Here is a 16889-nt window from a genome sequence, read left to right on the forward strand (position 1 = left end):
ATTTTCCATCTGCCCTTCCCAAGAATTAACTGTATGGAATTTCTGAGACTGCTAAAAGTCAAACAGGACCCTCTCCAAATGCAGTGATATAAGGCTTTTAGTCAAGGGAAGAACTAACCCCAGATCTGATTACTGAAAGATTTCTAAACTCATTAGACCTTGCACTATTAATGTTGCTCAGAGACAGCTAAGCATTTCCATGCTAACATCTCCTCATGACATCAATATACAAATCAAAAACATGCTAAGAAGTCAAAAGAGCCACAAAATCTTCAATGTCAGCCCAAAGACATCACAATCAAGGGCAAGATAAAGTTACTTAAATTAAATTGCCTTTGCTACCACTTTGCAACAAGTTAATGGATTTTGAACTAAAGTGTTATATTAAAACAGGTTTGCCCCAAAAAAGTCAAAGTTAGAATTCTTCCTTTAACAAACTGAGGTTAACACAGAATGGTAATTAACAGCAGTGAACTGAGTCAGATAGTCCTTAGTTCAAAGTGTCTGTGTCCTTTATAACCTCTCGCTCTGTGTCCCCAGGCAAGCCAATCTCCCTGAGCCTCTGATTCCTCGTCTATAAAGCGAGGTAAGTAATTGTATTTTCTTCTGAGGTTTGAGATGAGGTTTAAATAAGATAATGGATGAAAACCTTGGCACTGTCTAGCACAAATGGTCAACATTCACACACATCTGTAAGGCAAACAGCGAGGAATGTACTCTGGGAATTCTGCAAACATACTCTCTGGCTGTGGCTCAGACCCCCTTGTACTGAATCAACCGTAGAGACTTATGGATAGAACCTCCCACTTCATCTAAGCAACTTGAATTGAGGGAAATTCCTTATTAGAATCCCTTAATACCAGTTAAAAGAACAAACAAGCAAATAATCCTTAAGGCCACTCTTCCCCATGCCCACTAGAACTGCTTTAGTTCAGAGACTTATCATTTCCCACCTTGACCATTACAAGTGCCTCATCACCCTCACAACACATGGCCAGAGTTACTACTACCAAACTACTGGAGAAAAAACACATAATCTACATGCGCAGTCATTATTTAAATCTGTAAGTGCAAGGCTAGTCTTCCATAATGTTGAAGCCAAAACATACCCATATAGTCATTCCTCTTACAAAATATAACCTGGAAAGCTTGAATGCACAAAGAGGGCAGCTCCTATAGCTGTGAAGACAATGCTATTAATAAGAAACATTCCTTAAACTGACAATACAATATTGAAAGTGAGTGGCCTGGCACAGAAACAGAATCTCGTGCACTCCAAAGTTTAAAGAGAGCACCTCCACAGGTTGCAGTGATGGCTATCCACAGATTTGGACAATGCCACCCTCTGCACAGAGACCTACCAGTAAGAATCACAAGGAAGAACCGGTGTGTGTGTGGAAACACTTTTCAATTTTAGACCTGAATGGCTCCAGCACAGAAGAAATCATGTCTTCTCTAACCCCTCTCCTGAATCTGCTTTGCCTCCTACATTCCCTAGCTTAGCAACATGGTGATGCCACTAAAAACATCACCCACAAAACCATCCTCCATGTGTCCCCAGGGTGACCAGCTAAAATGCAAGTCTGACTGGATCACTCTTCTGTTTAAAGTTCAACCTCAAATATATAAATTTCTGAGATTCTCAGTATTGAGATACAAGACCTCTCAAGTTTTTACAAATGGCAACATTAACTTTATTTTTACACTTCCCCCACACCCTTTATGCTGCAGGCATAGAGAACTCTTTCCACAAAAGCACACACCTATCTCTCCCCTACGTCTACTCCCCAATGTATTCATCTGTAAGACTCAACTTGGACATCACTCTTTCAGAGTAGCTTTTTCTGACCACATGGCTCTGGGTAAGATCTCATCTACCTACCCACCACATGATGTGTGCCACACATATTTAAAATACACAAAATTCAGTGGTAACATTACTGTGGTGTATTAAAACCAAAGTTGTGTGTGTGTGCATGTGCATGTGTGTGTGTCTATCTTTATCCAACTACCCTATAAGATCAAGAAGAGAAGAAACTGTCTTATTATTTTTGTATTCCTAGTACAGTCAACTACATGTAAATGTTAGTTGATCTACTTATGTGAACAATGAAAGTGATAGTGAACACCACGGCCCTTACTATGTGCCAGACACTACTGTAAGTGCTTTTCTCATTAACTCACTTGAAAAAAATCCCACGTAGATTCTATCATTATGATGAAATACCCATGAAGCTCAGTAAAATGGTGCTAAAAAGGTACTACCAAAGTACTGTGAAACTTAATGACTTTTTAAAGCCAGTACATTTAGATACCTCCCCTCCCTACTAAAAAAGTTCTTTCATTTCCTGATCTTTATCTCCTGTCACCACTGTTGCAACCTAGATGTAGAGTTCGCTGCTCTGAAGCTTAGACAAACCCTTGTAATGTTGGAAGGAGTTCTTTTTTTCTGATGATGCTGCTGGCAACTTGAAAGGTCACTGTCCCTCCACCAACTTTACTTACATTTCACACTAGTAGGCAATCAGACCTGCTCATAGTCAAGAGCAAAGTGACACTTAGGTCATCTCTAAAGTTCTGATTGTCTCCCCTGTGATCAAAACACACACCATCTTGGTAAGATCTCTGAGAATCACGCATTCAGAGAACCCACATTTTGTATTCAGAGAGGAATAACTGTCATATGAGGAACAACCTAAGGGGTCTACTTTTTGTTGTTGTTGTTCTCTGGGATTTTTTTTAATTTTTTTTTTTAGATTTTTTTTTTTAATTTTAACATTTATCATTTTTTACATTTTTTAGACAGTATTTGCTTCCCCCCACCCCCTCAGATTGAGTCCCCATAGAATTTCCTTCCCCAAGGCACCCATGCACCATCACCACAGTCCCCTGTGCTCCTCCCTCCCTCTCTCTCACCCCTCTCCCTCCTCCTCCCCTGCAGTATGTCTCTGGTTTATAATTGTCTGTTTTTGCTTTGTTGTGTTTTGTATTGTTATTATTATTTTTTTTACACTGATGTCTTATTTGATTCCTCCATATTCCTATTATAAGTGAAACCATCCGATATTTTTCTTTTTCCTTCTGGCTTAATTCACTGAGGATAATTCCTTCAAGCTCCATCCAAATTGCTGTGAATGGCATGAGTTTATCTTTTTTGATTGCTGAATAATATTCCATTGTGTATATATACCACATCTTCTTGATCAGGTCATCTATTTTTGGGCATTTGGGTTGTGCAAACTGGTCCAACCATTGTGGAAAGCTGTCTGGAGGTTCCTCAGTCTACTAAAAATGGAACTACCATACGATCCGGCAATTCCACTACTAGGGATCTACCCAAAGGACACAAAAACAGTGATTCAAAAGAGCACCTGTACACCTATGTTTATTGCAGCACTATTTACAATACATAAAATCTGGAAACAATCTAAGGGGTCTACTTTTAAGGAAGAATTTGTATTCAGCTTATAATAATAAAGGCCCACAATGATGAGCTAAGAGATGAATTCATCGAGCTAAGATACAGCACATAACTAATTTTTGGTGAGAAAAAGTGTATGCTCTTTAAACAAAGCTTTATGCAGAGAGCCAGAACTTACTATAAAGTCAGCTAGCTGTCTTGAGTAATTACAAAACAAAATGCACCAATGTGATGAGAATATGGCAAGTTAAAGAAGATATCTGGACAATGGGATGGAATTCTTGACCAAACAGATCCTTCAGATGGAACAAATTATAAAAAATTCTCATCACACTGGGGAAAATCAACCTTCAGACTTTGGGCATGAAGATTAATCAGGTTGTTTTCAGGGGTACAAGCCAAAATGTCACCCTATAATCTTTTAGAAGAACAAAAGGTATTGAAATATAAACTTACTTTATATGCTCAAAAGGCTTTTTAGTAAAGAAATGAACCTAATGGAAAAGAAGTGAGAGCTGTCCATGGCATATGATGTTTGTGGCATACTGCAATTCAAGAAGATTGAGGCTGCCATCATAAAATATCTAATCAGCTGTAAGGGTCAAGGCTCTACACTAACAGAGAGATGAGCATATAGCTTCTCAACCTAAGAATACAGGCTTTCCTCTAAGCACTGTTTTTAAACAATGAAAACATTAAAGAGGCAAACCAAAAAAGAGACAAGATAAAGTACTGAAAATCTAAAAGGATTAAGGCAGCATAAAACGTTACACAGTATAAAGTAAAATTAACCCAACAAAATTAAATAAAAATTCTAAATAAAGCCTCAAGGCTAAAATGTACTTATCAGCTAAACTAGAATGTAATAAGATGCATGTGACAGAATAATCTAACAAGGAAAGAGTCAAAAGAAACTCTGCAGGAAAGACAATAAACCCAAAGGTCAACATCCTCACACAAAGGCAAGCAGGGGTCCCTAGGTGAAGGGAGTAGGGTGCTCAGCAGACTGCCCATGTCTGATGCTCCACTAGCCAACCCTGGGCAGTCAGCATCTGCGCAGACTAGGGGGACTAGAGCAAGACTTTTGTTCCAAGCCCTGCCTGCCTGCCTGCCCCATGCACTGTCAGTCTTTGGGAGATCTGCGCTGCCCAGCCTGGCACTCATATGTTTTCACTCTAAGCAATGCACTTGCCACATTCAAGCAGGGCACTTCCCACAAATTCTTCACCCTACTCTTCTAGTTAAGAAAGAGAATGAAAAAGAGAAAAGGGGGAAGGGAAGGATTCAATTTCACTTTTGAACAACAAACATGATTTCAACGACAGACATTTTTGAAACTCTCTGAAAGTCATTGAATGGAATACCTCTAAGACAAATAATTTAATCCGAATTGTTGCCTTAGGTAGTTCTTACAGCATCAAGTACTCCCTAAGTACATTAAATATGATAATTTTTAGGAAAAAGAAAGAGAAAGATACAGATACCTAGTTTGCTTTCATTTAAAATGTTATTTCATACTCGACATGCCTCCCCTTTACACTTTATGATCAAACTTTCCAAGCGTGAGGAATCTGGGGTCAAAGAGCTAACATGCTTCAGTCCAAGAAATGGCCATGCTTGCACTAGAACGGAAACCATTCTGGTTCCAGAACCCTACTTAGTCCTGAAGGCCCACATCTACCTCCAAATGGAGGTCATCTCCTTAGGAGTCTAGGGCTGGCCTGGCCTTTTGGGGTACCTTAAACCTGGTCAGTGTCTCCTGCTACCTGGGATCATCCATAGGTAGCCTCCCAATAATATCAGAACGCTATCCTGAAGATAACTACAATGTTGAACATTTTTTAGAAGAATATTGTAAAATTAAAGATAACGTTCAGAAGAAAGCTCTCCTGAAAGAACTAAATCTACTTTAAATAATATGTTCTAAAGGGGAAAAAAAGACTAAAAAAGAGTCAAGCACTCTCATTGAAAATCTAAAGGTTACTGAGTTTTTATGGATTGAATGAAGATCTGTCAGAAGTAACTTGGGAAGGAGATCTAGCCTGCTACAATGTTACCTGATCACAGGAGCTGCACTAAACATTAGCCATTTTAGCTCTGTGGCACCAAGTGGCACTGCAATGCAACACAAAGAACTAAGTGAATTAGACATTACAAAAACAAATGCAAAAAGTGTGCCCTTCAATGCCCTTTTACTACAGAATACCCTTCCAATGCTCAAAAGTAGGGCAAATATTTGGTTGTGTATGCTAAATTCTAATACACTATTCTCATGTGCAGAATTCCCAGGAAGGGTGACAAGTGAGGCTAACTTTGGCAGTTAGAATTCTGCACCCTAAATTCATACTTATCTTTTCTGAGCTGCCAAGGTGGCTAATATAACAGATGAGTCATGCTGCTTACCCATATTTTAATCAGGTGCTACAAGTAGGTGGGGAATTAGGCCAAACGAATAGTAAAACCAACAATGAGAAAACACCACCAAGGTAAGCTGAACCCCCATGAGATTACAAAGGTCCAACAGAAGTCAGAGGTACATATAAAATTAGCATTCTAATGGAAGTTCAAGGATGTGGTCATTCTAACATTTGAGAAAAATGGTATCTTTTTCCTTAATTCACACTATTTCTCATTTTCAAGCTAAGCCACACAGCCTTCCATGTAAAGATGACTCAAGGTGAGGGCTCGCATTTCAGAAGACATATCTTCTTCTGGTGACTTTGTACAAGCATCCAATGACTCAAAGGCCCCTTGTCTAGGCAGAAGATATCTTGCAAAAAAGATCTTTACATTTGTTCAGAACTTCATGCTTTTCAAAAGCATTTTCATATGTACAGACATTGTAAATAGTAACTTTACAAAGTCAGCCTGTGATTCCTTCTGTGCTTTATCTTTTAGCTCAAACATCACAACCACATCTACTATGGCAATGTATGCTCCTCTCTAAAATACAACTTAAGAAAGGCTTCAGAAAAATGTGTTTCCAGAAAAAAATTCTCCCTTAACATCCCACTGCTGCCCATGGTCTCCTCACCTCTCAACTTTGATCTGATAAGCACAGTGAGAGTTGAAAGTGGAATCTACATGATCCTCTCCCACCGAAACTGAAGTGGCAGCAGACCATGCTTCAAAGTCAACTGCAGCTCACTGGATGGGCAGAAACAAATTTCCAGTAGGCTCAGTGTGGTTCATTCCTATATCTAGCACAGAGCATGAGTTAGCAGAACTTGCTCTTAAGGGTCAATGTTATTAGGCATGATTTTTCCCCCAGTAAATTTAAACTGAATCATATGTTGTCAAAGGTGCCAAGATCTGTACTAAAAAATGGCTGACAACACCCCCTCAAAGCTCATTTATCTGCCTTAAGACAAATCAGAGAGAGACAGAATTGCTATGTAGCAATGGAAAGACTTTCAAGGAGTCTAGGGATTAAGAAGACCCCAGAGTTCCACTGTTAAAGGGAATACAGCTTTCAAGACCAGCAGGCAAGAGGGCATCTGGTCCCATCCTGATATGGAGTATGGTTTAACAAACGGGTGGGGGCAGACCAATGGGCATGGTGCTCACAGACACTATTTCTTCCTTGTTCCTCTCCAACAATGAAAGGGCTCATGGTCCATTTTGTGACTGCAGGTTTCAAGAAATCTATACTCTCTTCTGTAGCACAATGCCCAAAATTCTTAATTCAGAAGTGGGGGCCGGGGATGGGGGGGGGGGCAGAGGATATGGGAGAGGGGAGGGGAGATGGCAAGGAAAGAAAGGAAATCTGTGGGTTTAATTTATTACCTATGTACCTAATGGGGACCTATCTGATTTTCTGTGTTTTTGATGCATACTAACAAAACTAACTAAAGGACTTTCATTTGTGTCTAATCTCTACTTAAAGACCTTACATATTATATGAGCACACTATGAAAAATACCAAAATATACCACCACTAAGTTTGCTGGCTGAATAAAAATATTTCTTGGGTAAAATGCTGCTACTCTCTTTGAACATAATTGAGAAAACAACATCTGAAAAGTGAATATCCTCAGAAGAAAGTTGCCCCATAAAATTAATGGTAATGATGATGATGTGGGTTGCAAAAACTGTGCATGTTTGGAGTACTTTGTTTTTAGAATAAGAGCAGTATTTTTCCCCCCAGTTTAGAATAAAACATTGCCACTCATTTGAGAAACTGGATTTTAGTTTTCTACCAACTTTAGTAGTGAAGGTAGAGAATAAAATAAGGAATAAGAGGTATTCCTAGAATTTGCATTAGAAGCAAGTCTCTGGCTTCAGTAGTCAAGTCACAATCTTTGGCCAAGTTCCCTTCCTTATGTACATTCAAAGAATCTTTATATAGCTAGGAGTCATTCATCGGGAGCACTTCCTCCAAATTCTCTTTCAATTCATAAGACCCACGCATACACACACAACAGCATCCCGAGAGAAAATGCACTGAAATTTTCAGAAGAATGCAGATCCTCATATTTAGCTCCATGTATCCTCCCATACACAAAATGGCATCCTCTCCAGCCCACACAGACACTAGCTTCTATTTTCAATATTAACTGCCAATAAGTGAGCTGGAAAGACACCTGGAAAGAGCACTAAAAAAAATGAGAAAAATATATATTTAAACAAAAGGAGAGGGGTAAATATATATAAATATATATATATAAATAAATATATATATATATATATATATCTCCAATAGAAAAGAGGTATGTCACATTTCTTCATTAAGATTTTCAGACAGGGGCCTCCCCTGGTGGTGCAGCGGTTGAGCGCTGGGCTGAGAGGCTGCCGGCAGCCTCTGCAGTGCCAGTTCGATTCCCAGCCACCGGCAAGGGTCCCACCAAAAAAAAAAAAAAAAAAAAAGATTTTTAGACATCTTTTTTTCTGAAATGCTGAACACCTATTTCTGTTTCACTACCATTCTATATAGAAGTTTTTCGGCAGATTTTTTTTTAGGTTCTCTGCATAGGCAGGACAAATGTAATTACATTTTAGTTGCCAAAAGGACCAGTTCGCTGGGAATGGCCGCAAATGCATGCCTCAGACACTTAAGGGAATGAGAATGAGGTGGTGTGAGGAGACATCATAAAGGCACACAAGGAAAATCAGCTGCACTGATGACAGTCACCATCCTCAAGTCCTTTATTACTGAAAGTGTGTGAATGACGCAGAACAAGCTCTCTCCCTGCCACAGACAGTGGCAGAGTAAACCAGACCACCAGTGGGTCACTTCTGATACCCTGCCTCAAAGGACAGCACATCTGTTTCTATAACCTCACCAATGATTCGCCATCCAGGGCTGAAAAGGATAGATGTGAGTCATTCTACTCTAAATTTTTCATTTCACTTCTGTTTATCCCTCTATTTCAGCACTCTGTAGGAAAATTATTTTCTGTATAAACAAATTCATCAAGTTAACTTATTCAAGGATGGAAATAACTGGTATCACATAACATTCTGCAAAACAAAATTGCCACTGCTGTATTCCAGTGCTTAAAAGCAAACTGCTATGGCAATTCAACCTCAGCACTAACATAACCCAAACCCCCTATTACCTTCATCACTGCATATTCAATTTACATAATTATTCTGCTATGCTACTCACAATTTACATGTAGTTGCATGCACTCTACTTATCCTTGTTCAGGAACGCTATTTCCTTTCCAGACTTAGCAGAACAAGACCACCACTTGACATAACTCATCCGGCCAACAGAAACACTGAGGCTCAACAAAATAATGGATGGCTTGTTAATTTACTTAAAATCTTTATTCAATTACCATATTCTTGAATAGCCATCCCCCTCTGACCATGGACAACAGGAAAGCCTCTTGAATGTCTTTGCACATTTTACCATGTATCAGCAAGCAGCCCCACAATTGGTCAAGTCACCAGACCAACAGAAGTGCCTCAACACTCTAGGTATCCCCCAGAACAACCTCCTGAGTCTCCAGGCCAAGTTACAGCAGCTCCCTTTCCCCAAGCATATCTCTATACTCAACAGAAGTGTTCCACTGGATTATTTTCACACCAGTTCAGGAAAAACAACTATCACCTGAGGGTGATTGACTGAGACTAATAGTAAAAAGCAAACAAGGGGAAAAAATGTTTTCAACTTTCTTCATGGGAGGAGGAAAAAAAAATTACACAGCTTGCCTCGTAGGAGAAACATGTGATTCCAGAGCAAAGCCAGTACTCAGATTCAGCAATGCTAAACACTCCACAGAGGCAGTTCAAACCTTAGGATGCACAGCTGAGGCCTGGGCTAAAGGTTTCTCTAGTGGATAAAGATAGATTCTAAATCTGTACCAAGGAGGCACAGGGCATCCAGAAATGCCTGGATTTGATGCCCAAGTTCCTAACAGTTGTTTACACTTGTTAAGAAAATTTCAGTAACTTTCATTCCAAAGTAATTTATGGAAGGTTAAGGGTATGCTAACATATGTTTTTAAAGATGGGGTCAGTCCAATGTAGACTCAGAGCATAAAAGAATATACCTGGAATCAGCAGCAGGATCAAAGATATGGTGGGTTTTTTCCTCTACCAATTTTTAAAATTAAGTGAAAAATTAGGGTAAAACTGAAGAGAGATACATCTTGAGACTAAAATTATTCTTGGTGATGTGTTTTCTGAGTTCTGGAAGCTGCTTTTAAACATACACTCAAAATTTAAGTTAAAAATATATTCCTTTTAAACTTTGCTTCTATTTCTTTCTCCTTGTGTAAAATAAACAGGTTTCCTCACATCAAAAGAACAATAATTAGATAATTATATATTTTTAAAATATATAAGTCAAACTGAAATTCTAATCATGTCTACCTTGCTCACATCTCTAACACTTAACACAGCACCTACAAATAGAAACCACGCAACAGGATATTTCTTAAATAAAGGAATACAGAATTTTTAATGGGTAATAAGTTTAGAAGAAGGGCTCATAAGGAGAAAAAAATTATTGTTTTCAATTAAGAAACACAAACTGGGGTGTCAAAGAACATTCACAAGTAAATACAAACACTAATAAGTAAACAGTTAAGACTGAGTTAAAATATAACTCAGTTATTTCTGGCACCACAAAACCTACTGATGGGCAAATATTTTTAAGTGACTTTGTTTCAAATTCTCAGGACACTACAGACTAATGTATTTGGAGTTGTTTAGATATTTTTAAGCAGGTATTTAAAAATCCAACTTTGTTCTTTTTGCTTTGCAGCGGCATCTTTTAATCCCAGAAATGATCTCTTCTTTGTGTACCTGTGCAGACACACACAAAATAGGTTACAGGCTCACAGGCCAGCAATCTCACAAAAATGTTCACTAGAAGCATGTCAATAATAGAATTGAGTGTGCATGCATGTGCACACATATGTGTGTGTCTATGCGCATGCACACATACGCAAATGGGGATAGGAAGTAAAAGGTGTTTTCTGATGGAATTTGCAAACAGGTTCAGATTAACTAAGTCTAACCATACTTCCATCTGGAAACTATATTTTCTAACATGAGCCATATTCTGAAAAATAGATTCAGATGTTTGGAACTGGTTCAGAACAGTTGTAAGAAATGTTCAGTACAAATGAAAAAAATTAGTCTTCAATGTCTTCTCCTCTCAGCTTTTCTTACTGAGTAAATATGCCTTCTGGGGGGTCAGAGAGTTGGTGGGGGAAGTATGGAGCGAAGGAGACTATTTTGTTGAACCTAAAATTCTGGCAATTCTTGAAGGCATATCTAATGGTAACTGCTATATGATTTTCCCCCTAGAATTTCAACTCTGTCCCTAGAAGGCTTACTTCACCGAGTAGAGAGAATTAATTCTCCTGTTTCAACTTCTGGGAAACAAGGCTGAAAAGCCTAGTGAAATATATTGACCTGTCTTACATCTATAATCCTTCTTTCCCAGTTTTGCATTGTCACCGAAAATGAGGTTGCTTGTCTATGCTCACAAATAATTATGCTGGTAAATCAGTTCTATTTGTTACATGACAATTTTTCAGAAAAATACAACAAAAATGGTTTTTAAGTAATCAATCACTTTTAGCCAGTAAAGTTCCTAAAACGTACCATCCAAATCAACAGTTCATTATAACAGACGTCTACATTTCAGCAAACAAAAACCTTATGTTTTTAGTTGGATATTAGAGAAAGTAGCTCAACAAGGCCAAAAAAACCCAAGCCCTTCACTCCCACCCCCACCCCCACTTTGTAAGCTGTGCTGTGTGCTCATTTCTGTCCTGAGGCAATGATGGCTGCTACCACCCAACAACCTACCTTGACTTTTTGCTGGATTTGGGTTTTGGCGTGGCAGTCTTCGCTTTCTTTTCCTTTGGCTCTTTGGGAATCTTGGGGGCTTTCGGGGCCTTGGGTTCCTTGGACTCCTTTTTCTCCTTGGGGTCTTTCGGTTCCTTCGGATCTTTTTTTGCCTTCGGCCTTTTCTTTTTCTTTTTTTCTTCTTGGGACCCATCTAGTGAGTTTCTACTTAGTTCTTGGTTATCAACCCCACCAGGGAAGTCATCTTTCCCAAAAGTTTTACTGGGATCCTCTGTAACAATATGGTTGTTTTTCTTTTTCTTCTTTTTCTGCTGCAGCTGCTGTTCTATTGGTGGCAGGTAATCATCACTCTGCACTAGCTGAGCATTCGGTCCACTAACCTGAGTCATATCCGGCACTGGTTTCTCTAGAAAGGGCTCCGATGGAGAATGCTAAGAGACACAAATAGGAATTGAAGTTAGTTTATCATTCTTCAGAGTGAAGAAAGGAACTGAAAGTTAGTGGCGGATATTTCTGAAGTTTATCCTATACTCCAGGTATCAAACCAACTACAAAGTTATGAAATCTATCAGTTCCTTTAGCAAGAAAACTTTTCAATAAACAGAGTAAAAAAGGACAACTTAATAATACATTTGAAAAATTCAGCCCATGAAGAAAATGATTTCTCATTCAATGTTTTCTCAACAGACAGTGTCCATTTTCTAAGCAGCCTATGTGGGAAATGGTGGATGACAAAACAGCAGCACAAGCTAAATCAAAAAGAACGAATTTAAGTGGCATTTGTCTTCCCATGTGGAAAAGATTCAAATTAAAGATATACAATTAAACCACTTAAAAAAGAACAAGAGTACTAAACATAGCAAAATCTGGGTATTATGAAAGCTTGAAATAAAATGTGTAAGCATCTTTACATAGTACAGGTCATTTTTTACTTAAATGTCATTGATATTACAAATTAAAAGCACACATCCAAACATTATGACTTCAGATTTGCCAAAATATTTGTACTGATAAGCAATGCAGAAAGAGCTTTTCTTAGCATATCAAAGCTCTACATTTCCAATTTCACTGAGGGAGAGAGAACCCAAATAGTCAATTGACATGCCTTGCAGATTTTTAGTATTTACTAGAACTATAGCCAAATATGGTCTTAAGCACAGTAGAGAATATCAACCGGTGGGATGAGAAGCTAACGGTTCAGCTTAGATCAGACTTGGATTAGTCTTGCAGCCGATCAACTCAACCAGGACAGGGGTGAGCATATCATCTCCACTGGATGCTATATGAACCTCTATATTTCAACAAAATACTTGAAAATGCCATATCCACAAATCACTCATTTTCTGCCTTTTTCATACATTTCTCCAGCTACTTACTGGTAATTGTAACAGAAACGGCAAGGACAAGACAGGCTGTTAGTGTTAACTCAACAGTCTTACCATGTGCACCACATGTGCTAGGCACTTTACACCTCTGGCACTCTAAGTAGGAAGCAGCCTCGTGCCCAAGGAGTTACAGATGATAAGTTGCCAGAACTAAGACTGACATCAAAACCAACAGGAAACAGACCCCACGACCCTCATCGCACCTCCCCCAAAGAAACCAGGGAGAACCCAGGTTTAGGCCCATAGGAAACTCAGAGTAACCCAGAAGCCATGGTTCACCATCAGCAAAGTAGTCTAAGTAAGAGTCCAATAAAATTAACATTTATTGACTATCTACTTTATACCATATTCTAAACTAGGTATTTTTATCAAATATGATTCCTTCATCCTTCAAAAAGGAAGCAAAATTTGAGGAGATTACGTGGCCGCCCAACATACGCAGCAAGGGGCGGAACTAATATCTGAGTCTAGGTTTTTTAAATCCAGGGCCCCTGACTCTGTCCGCCTCCTTAAGTTTACACGTGGGCATCCTTTGGGGAAAGGCTCTACAGTTTTTACTTGCTTTCCGAAGTGTTCAGTGATCAAAACAAAACAAAACAAAACAAAAAAACCAACAACAACAACAATCATCACCTAGTCTATACTCCCAGAAAAAAATATGCAGTGTTGTAAACCAATGTTACCACAATTTAAAAGATTAAAAGTGGTTATGCTGTTCCCACTAAAAGCTACCAGGTTTACTAAGAAACTATTAGCCAATTCTCCACCTGTACTGGGATGAGAATGAGGGCCCAGAACAATGAGTAAGTGATAAAAATTCTAGTCTGAGCCCTGACATTAGCTACATTATCTGGGAAAGTTCAATTCTCCTAGCTGGGCGGTTCATTTTCTTTATCTGCAAAATGAGGAGTTTGGGTTAGATTTCCAAAGCCTCTTCCAAAATCCTATAGTATTAGCGGATTTTAATTTAGAATCTTAAATATGTATTGCCCTTTCTTAGTCACAGCTGGGAAATAATGGGTCTGAAAAAGGGTAGGGCTCTGCAGGGAGAGGCAAGGGCAGACATCTGAGGAGGAGCACACATGTAGACGCACGCAGGTAGATTCCCAGAGAGAACACAACTAACTAAACACTGAAAAAAGTTATCCTCCAACCTGCATTTTTCCCTCACACTCTTAGTGGATGTCTACCAAGCACTGCCCGAATTATCATTAACTGAGAATAAATGGGATCTGATTTAATTGTGTTACATTTAACTTGCTCAAGTCATATTGTCACATATTTCCTAATGTGAGTAAAAAGGAAAAATTCTTTTTTTTTTTTTTAAAGATTTATTTTATTTATTTATACAAGCACTGGGTACAGTCAGAAGCACGGGAGGGTGAGAGAATTCACCAGAGCCAGAGCGGGGAGCAGAGCAGGCAGAAGGACCGAAGTACACTGCTGAGGGGAGCAGCGGGCGGCAGGAGAGGTCTGCGCGCCATGTGGGACCCTCCTCCGGTGGCCGGGGAGCAGCCGGGGATCGAACCGGCGCTGCAGAGGCAGCGGGCAGCTTCGCAACCCAGCGTTCAACCGCTGCGCCACCGGGGAGGCCCAAAAGGAAAAATTCTTATCAAATTTTTGTAAGGGACATAGAGATCAAACTTCTTTGGGCTATTTTTCAGGAAGTGGGAAAAAAAGTATTTCCTGGAAAAGGACAGAAATAGGAAAGTCTACCAGTAAACCACACTTAAAACTTAGAATGGTGAGTTAATTCCAGGTATGTGTACCTTTCTTTAATCTGTATGGCATTAACCATGGCAACAAAGTCCTAGCTTCTAATGAGAGATACCCAGCACACGTTAATGAATTAGAAAAGCATATAATACCTATACAGTAACTTGAAAATTTATTTACATCAGCATAAAAATCATTTTAGATATTCCTTTTAGTAATAAATGAAGTCATAAATTAGTATCCCTTAAAAAAATTTAATCTTTCATAAGGAGGAAAACATATAAAGATTAAACACCAAAAAAATACATTAATCCTGTTTGATATGCAGAATTATATTTTGGTACTATTTGAAATAGGGTGAAAAAGGTGCTCAGAAATATTACAGTGTTTACCAGACCCACATCTCCTTAAAACTTTTAGAGAAAAGCTGTTTTTTGTAAACATTTAACAAAGAACAGATGGCCTGCCTTAATCATGTGGGGGAAAAAACTGGAGCTCACAGTACTACCCTGACAAAGTCTCCCAGGCCCAGTCATACCCCCCCTCCATCCCAAGCATGGTACAGTCTTCTCCAATGCTATTTAATTTTACAGCAGACATTTCCCTCATCAATTCCCACAGCCTGACAGGTAATCAATGCCATTAACATCTGATATTTCCATACAAGGGCATTCCTAAAACCTCTCATTTATTAGCACAAACATGGGAAATGTAATCTACCAAAAGGTATTCTTAAATACACTCTACAGGGCATTCTGTTTGATACATTTTCTACCATAATTCCATGTACCTTTTGGAATATTATAGAATACATAAGGACTGTGCCATGGACTTTGGAATGAATAATTACTATTTAATCTACAGATAAAAATGATCCAAGATGTGTCTGTCGTTAATATATATATATCATTAACTAAAGATAATTATTTTTATCCTTAACCCCATAATTCATAATAAACAAATAAAACACTGAAATAAGTGATGTCATATAAAATAGCAGAGTTAGCAGAATGCAAATCTAACCAAAAGAAGGCTGGATCGGGGGAGGGACCCTCGTCCACCCTTCAGCAAATGTGACCCAAATGCTCAGAAACACTTTTCAGAGGAAACTGAAAAATTATGTGAGAATAAACTTTTCACCTGCCTCAAGTGTGCTCTACCTCCAACATTCATCAGCATTTCCAGGCTTATAAAGCGATCTTATCTAATCATGTTTGCCTTAACTGTAATCCTGAAACCTCAACACATTAGCAATGTCAAGTGGCTTGAGCAAGGGGACAGTGACAGTGCAAGGTCTCCATGAGCCTGACTCTGCAAACTCACAGCGCTGTCCTGCAGTACAGGTCGTCCGTGGATAAACATTTACTGAGTCTAAAATCAAAACACTGTTTAATAAAAAAGAACAGCTACTACCACCCGGAAAACAGTAATATGGTACACATCTGTGAGATACATCCCTCCCCACAAACTAAGTGCAAGGGAGGCACTTGTGCACTCAGAGAAACTAAGATTCTGGCAGGTCAACTAAGACCCAAGTTAACAACAAATTCAACCTTAAAACACACTAACCTGTGGTTTAAATGGTTTGTAAAAATACAAACATTAAGTAGTCAGTTCAAAATGAAAAGTACTATTTGGTGGTTTTGGTTGGTTGGTTGCTTTTTTTAAAAAAGCATTGGAGACACATTTCTATAACTGACATTCTTCATTTTTATTTTCCAGAACCCCCCAGGTTCTTGATCCATTTACAGTCTTTTAAAAAGTAATTCTGGGGTGAAAATGAAAATTCAATCCTAAGCCAAAAGAGCATCCAAGGGTTCAAAAGAAAAATAGTTTTCTTTACTGCAAAACTCTCTGTAGCCTTACTACACTCTTAAAGGGGCATAAGTATACAGTGTGTCCTAAAGGTATTTAGTAACAATGGCAGCCCCTTTTTCCTAAGAATATCTTCAATAAAGTTATTCCTAAAAATATGCTGCGGATTATACTGATGTAGCTACAACAAGGCAGCTCCTCTGCAGTAGGGAGAAAAGTGTGTGTATGTGTGTGTCTCCACATGCACACACATTTGTATATGTGTGTCTTTTTTTTTTTTT

General features: G+C 38.7%; 1 protein-coding gene across 5 annotated transcripts in view; it reads right to left on the bottom strand.

The window, feature by feature from the left end:
* The window catches only part of CHD7 (chromodomain helicase DNA binding protein 7), a 189101-nt gene that overhangs the window by 70687 nt on the left and 101525 nt on the right, over window positions 1–16889 (bottom strand). For all 5 annotated transcript variants that reach the window (XM_037506252.1, XM_037506276.2, XM_037506270.2 and 2 more), the window contains exon 3: window positions 11693–12123. In XM_037506252.1, coding sequence (XP_037362149.1) covers window positions 11693–12123 — 431 coding nt within the window. The remainder of the gene's footprint in view (window positions 1–11692; window positions 12124–16889) is intronic.

This window comes from Talpa occidentalis, unplaced genomic scaffold (genome assembly GCF_014898055.3).
Source record: "Talpa occidentalis isolate TD23 unplaced genomic scaffold, MPIMG_talOcc4v2.1, whole genome shotgun sequence".
NCBI classification, from domain to species: domain Eukaryota; kingdom Metazoa; phylum Chordata; class Mammalia; order Eulipotyphla; family Talpidae; genus Talpa; species Talpa occidentalis.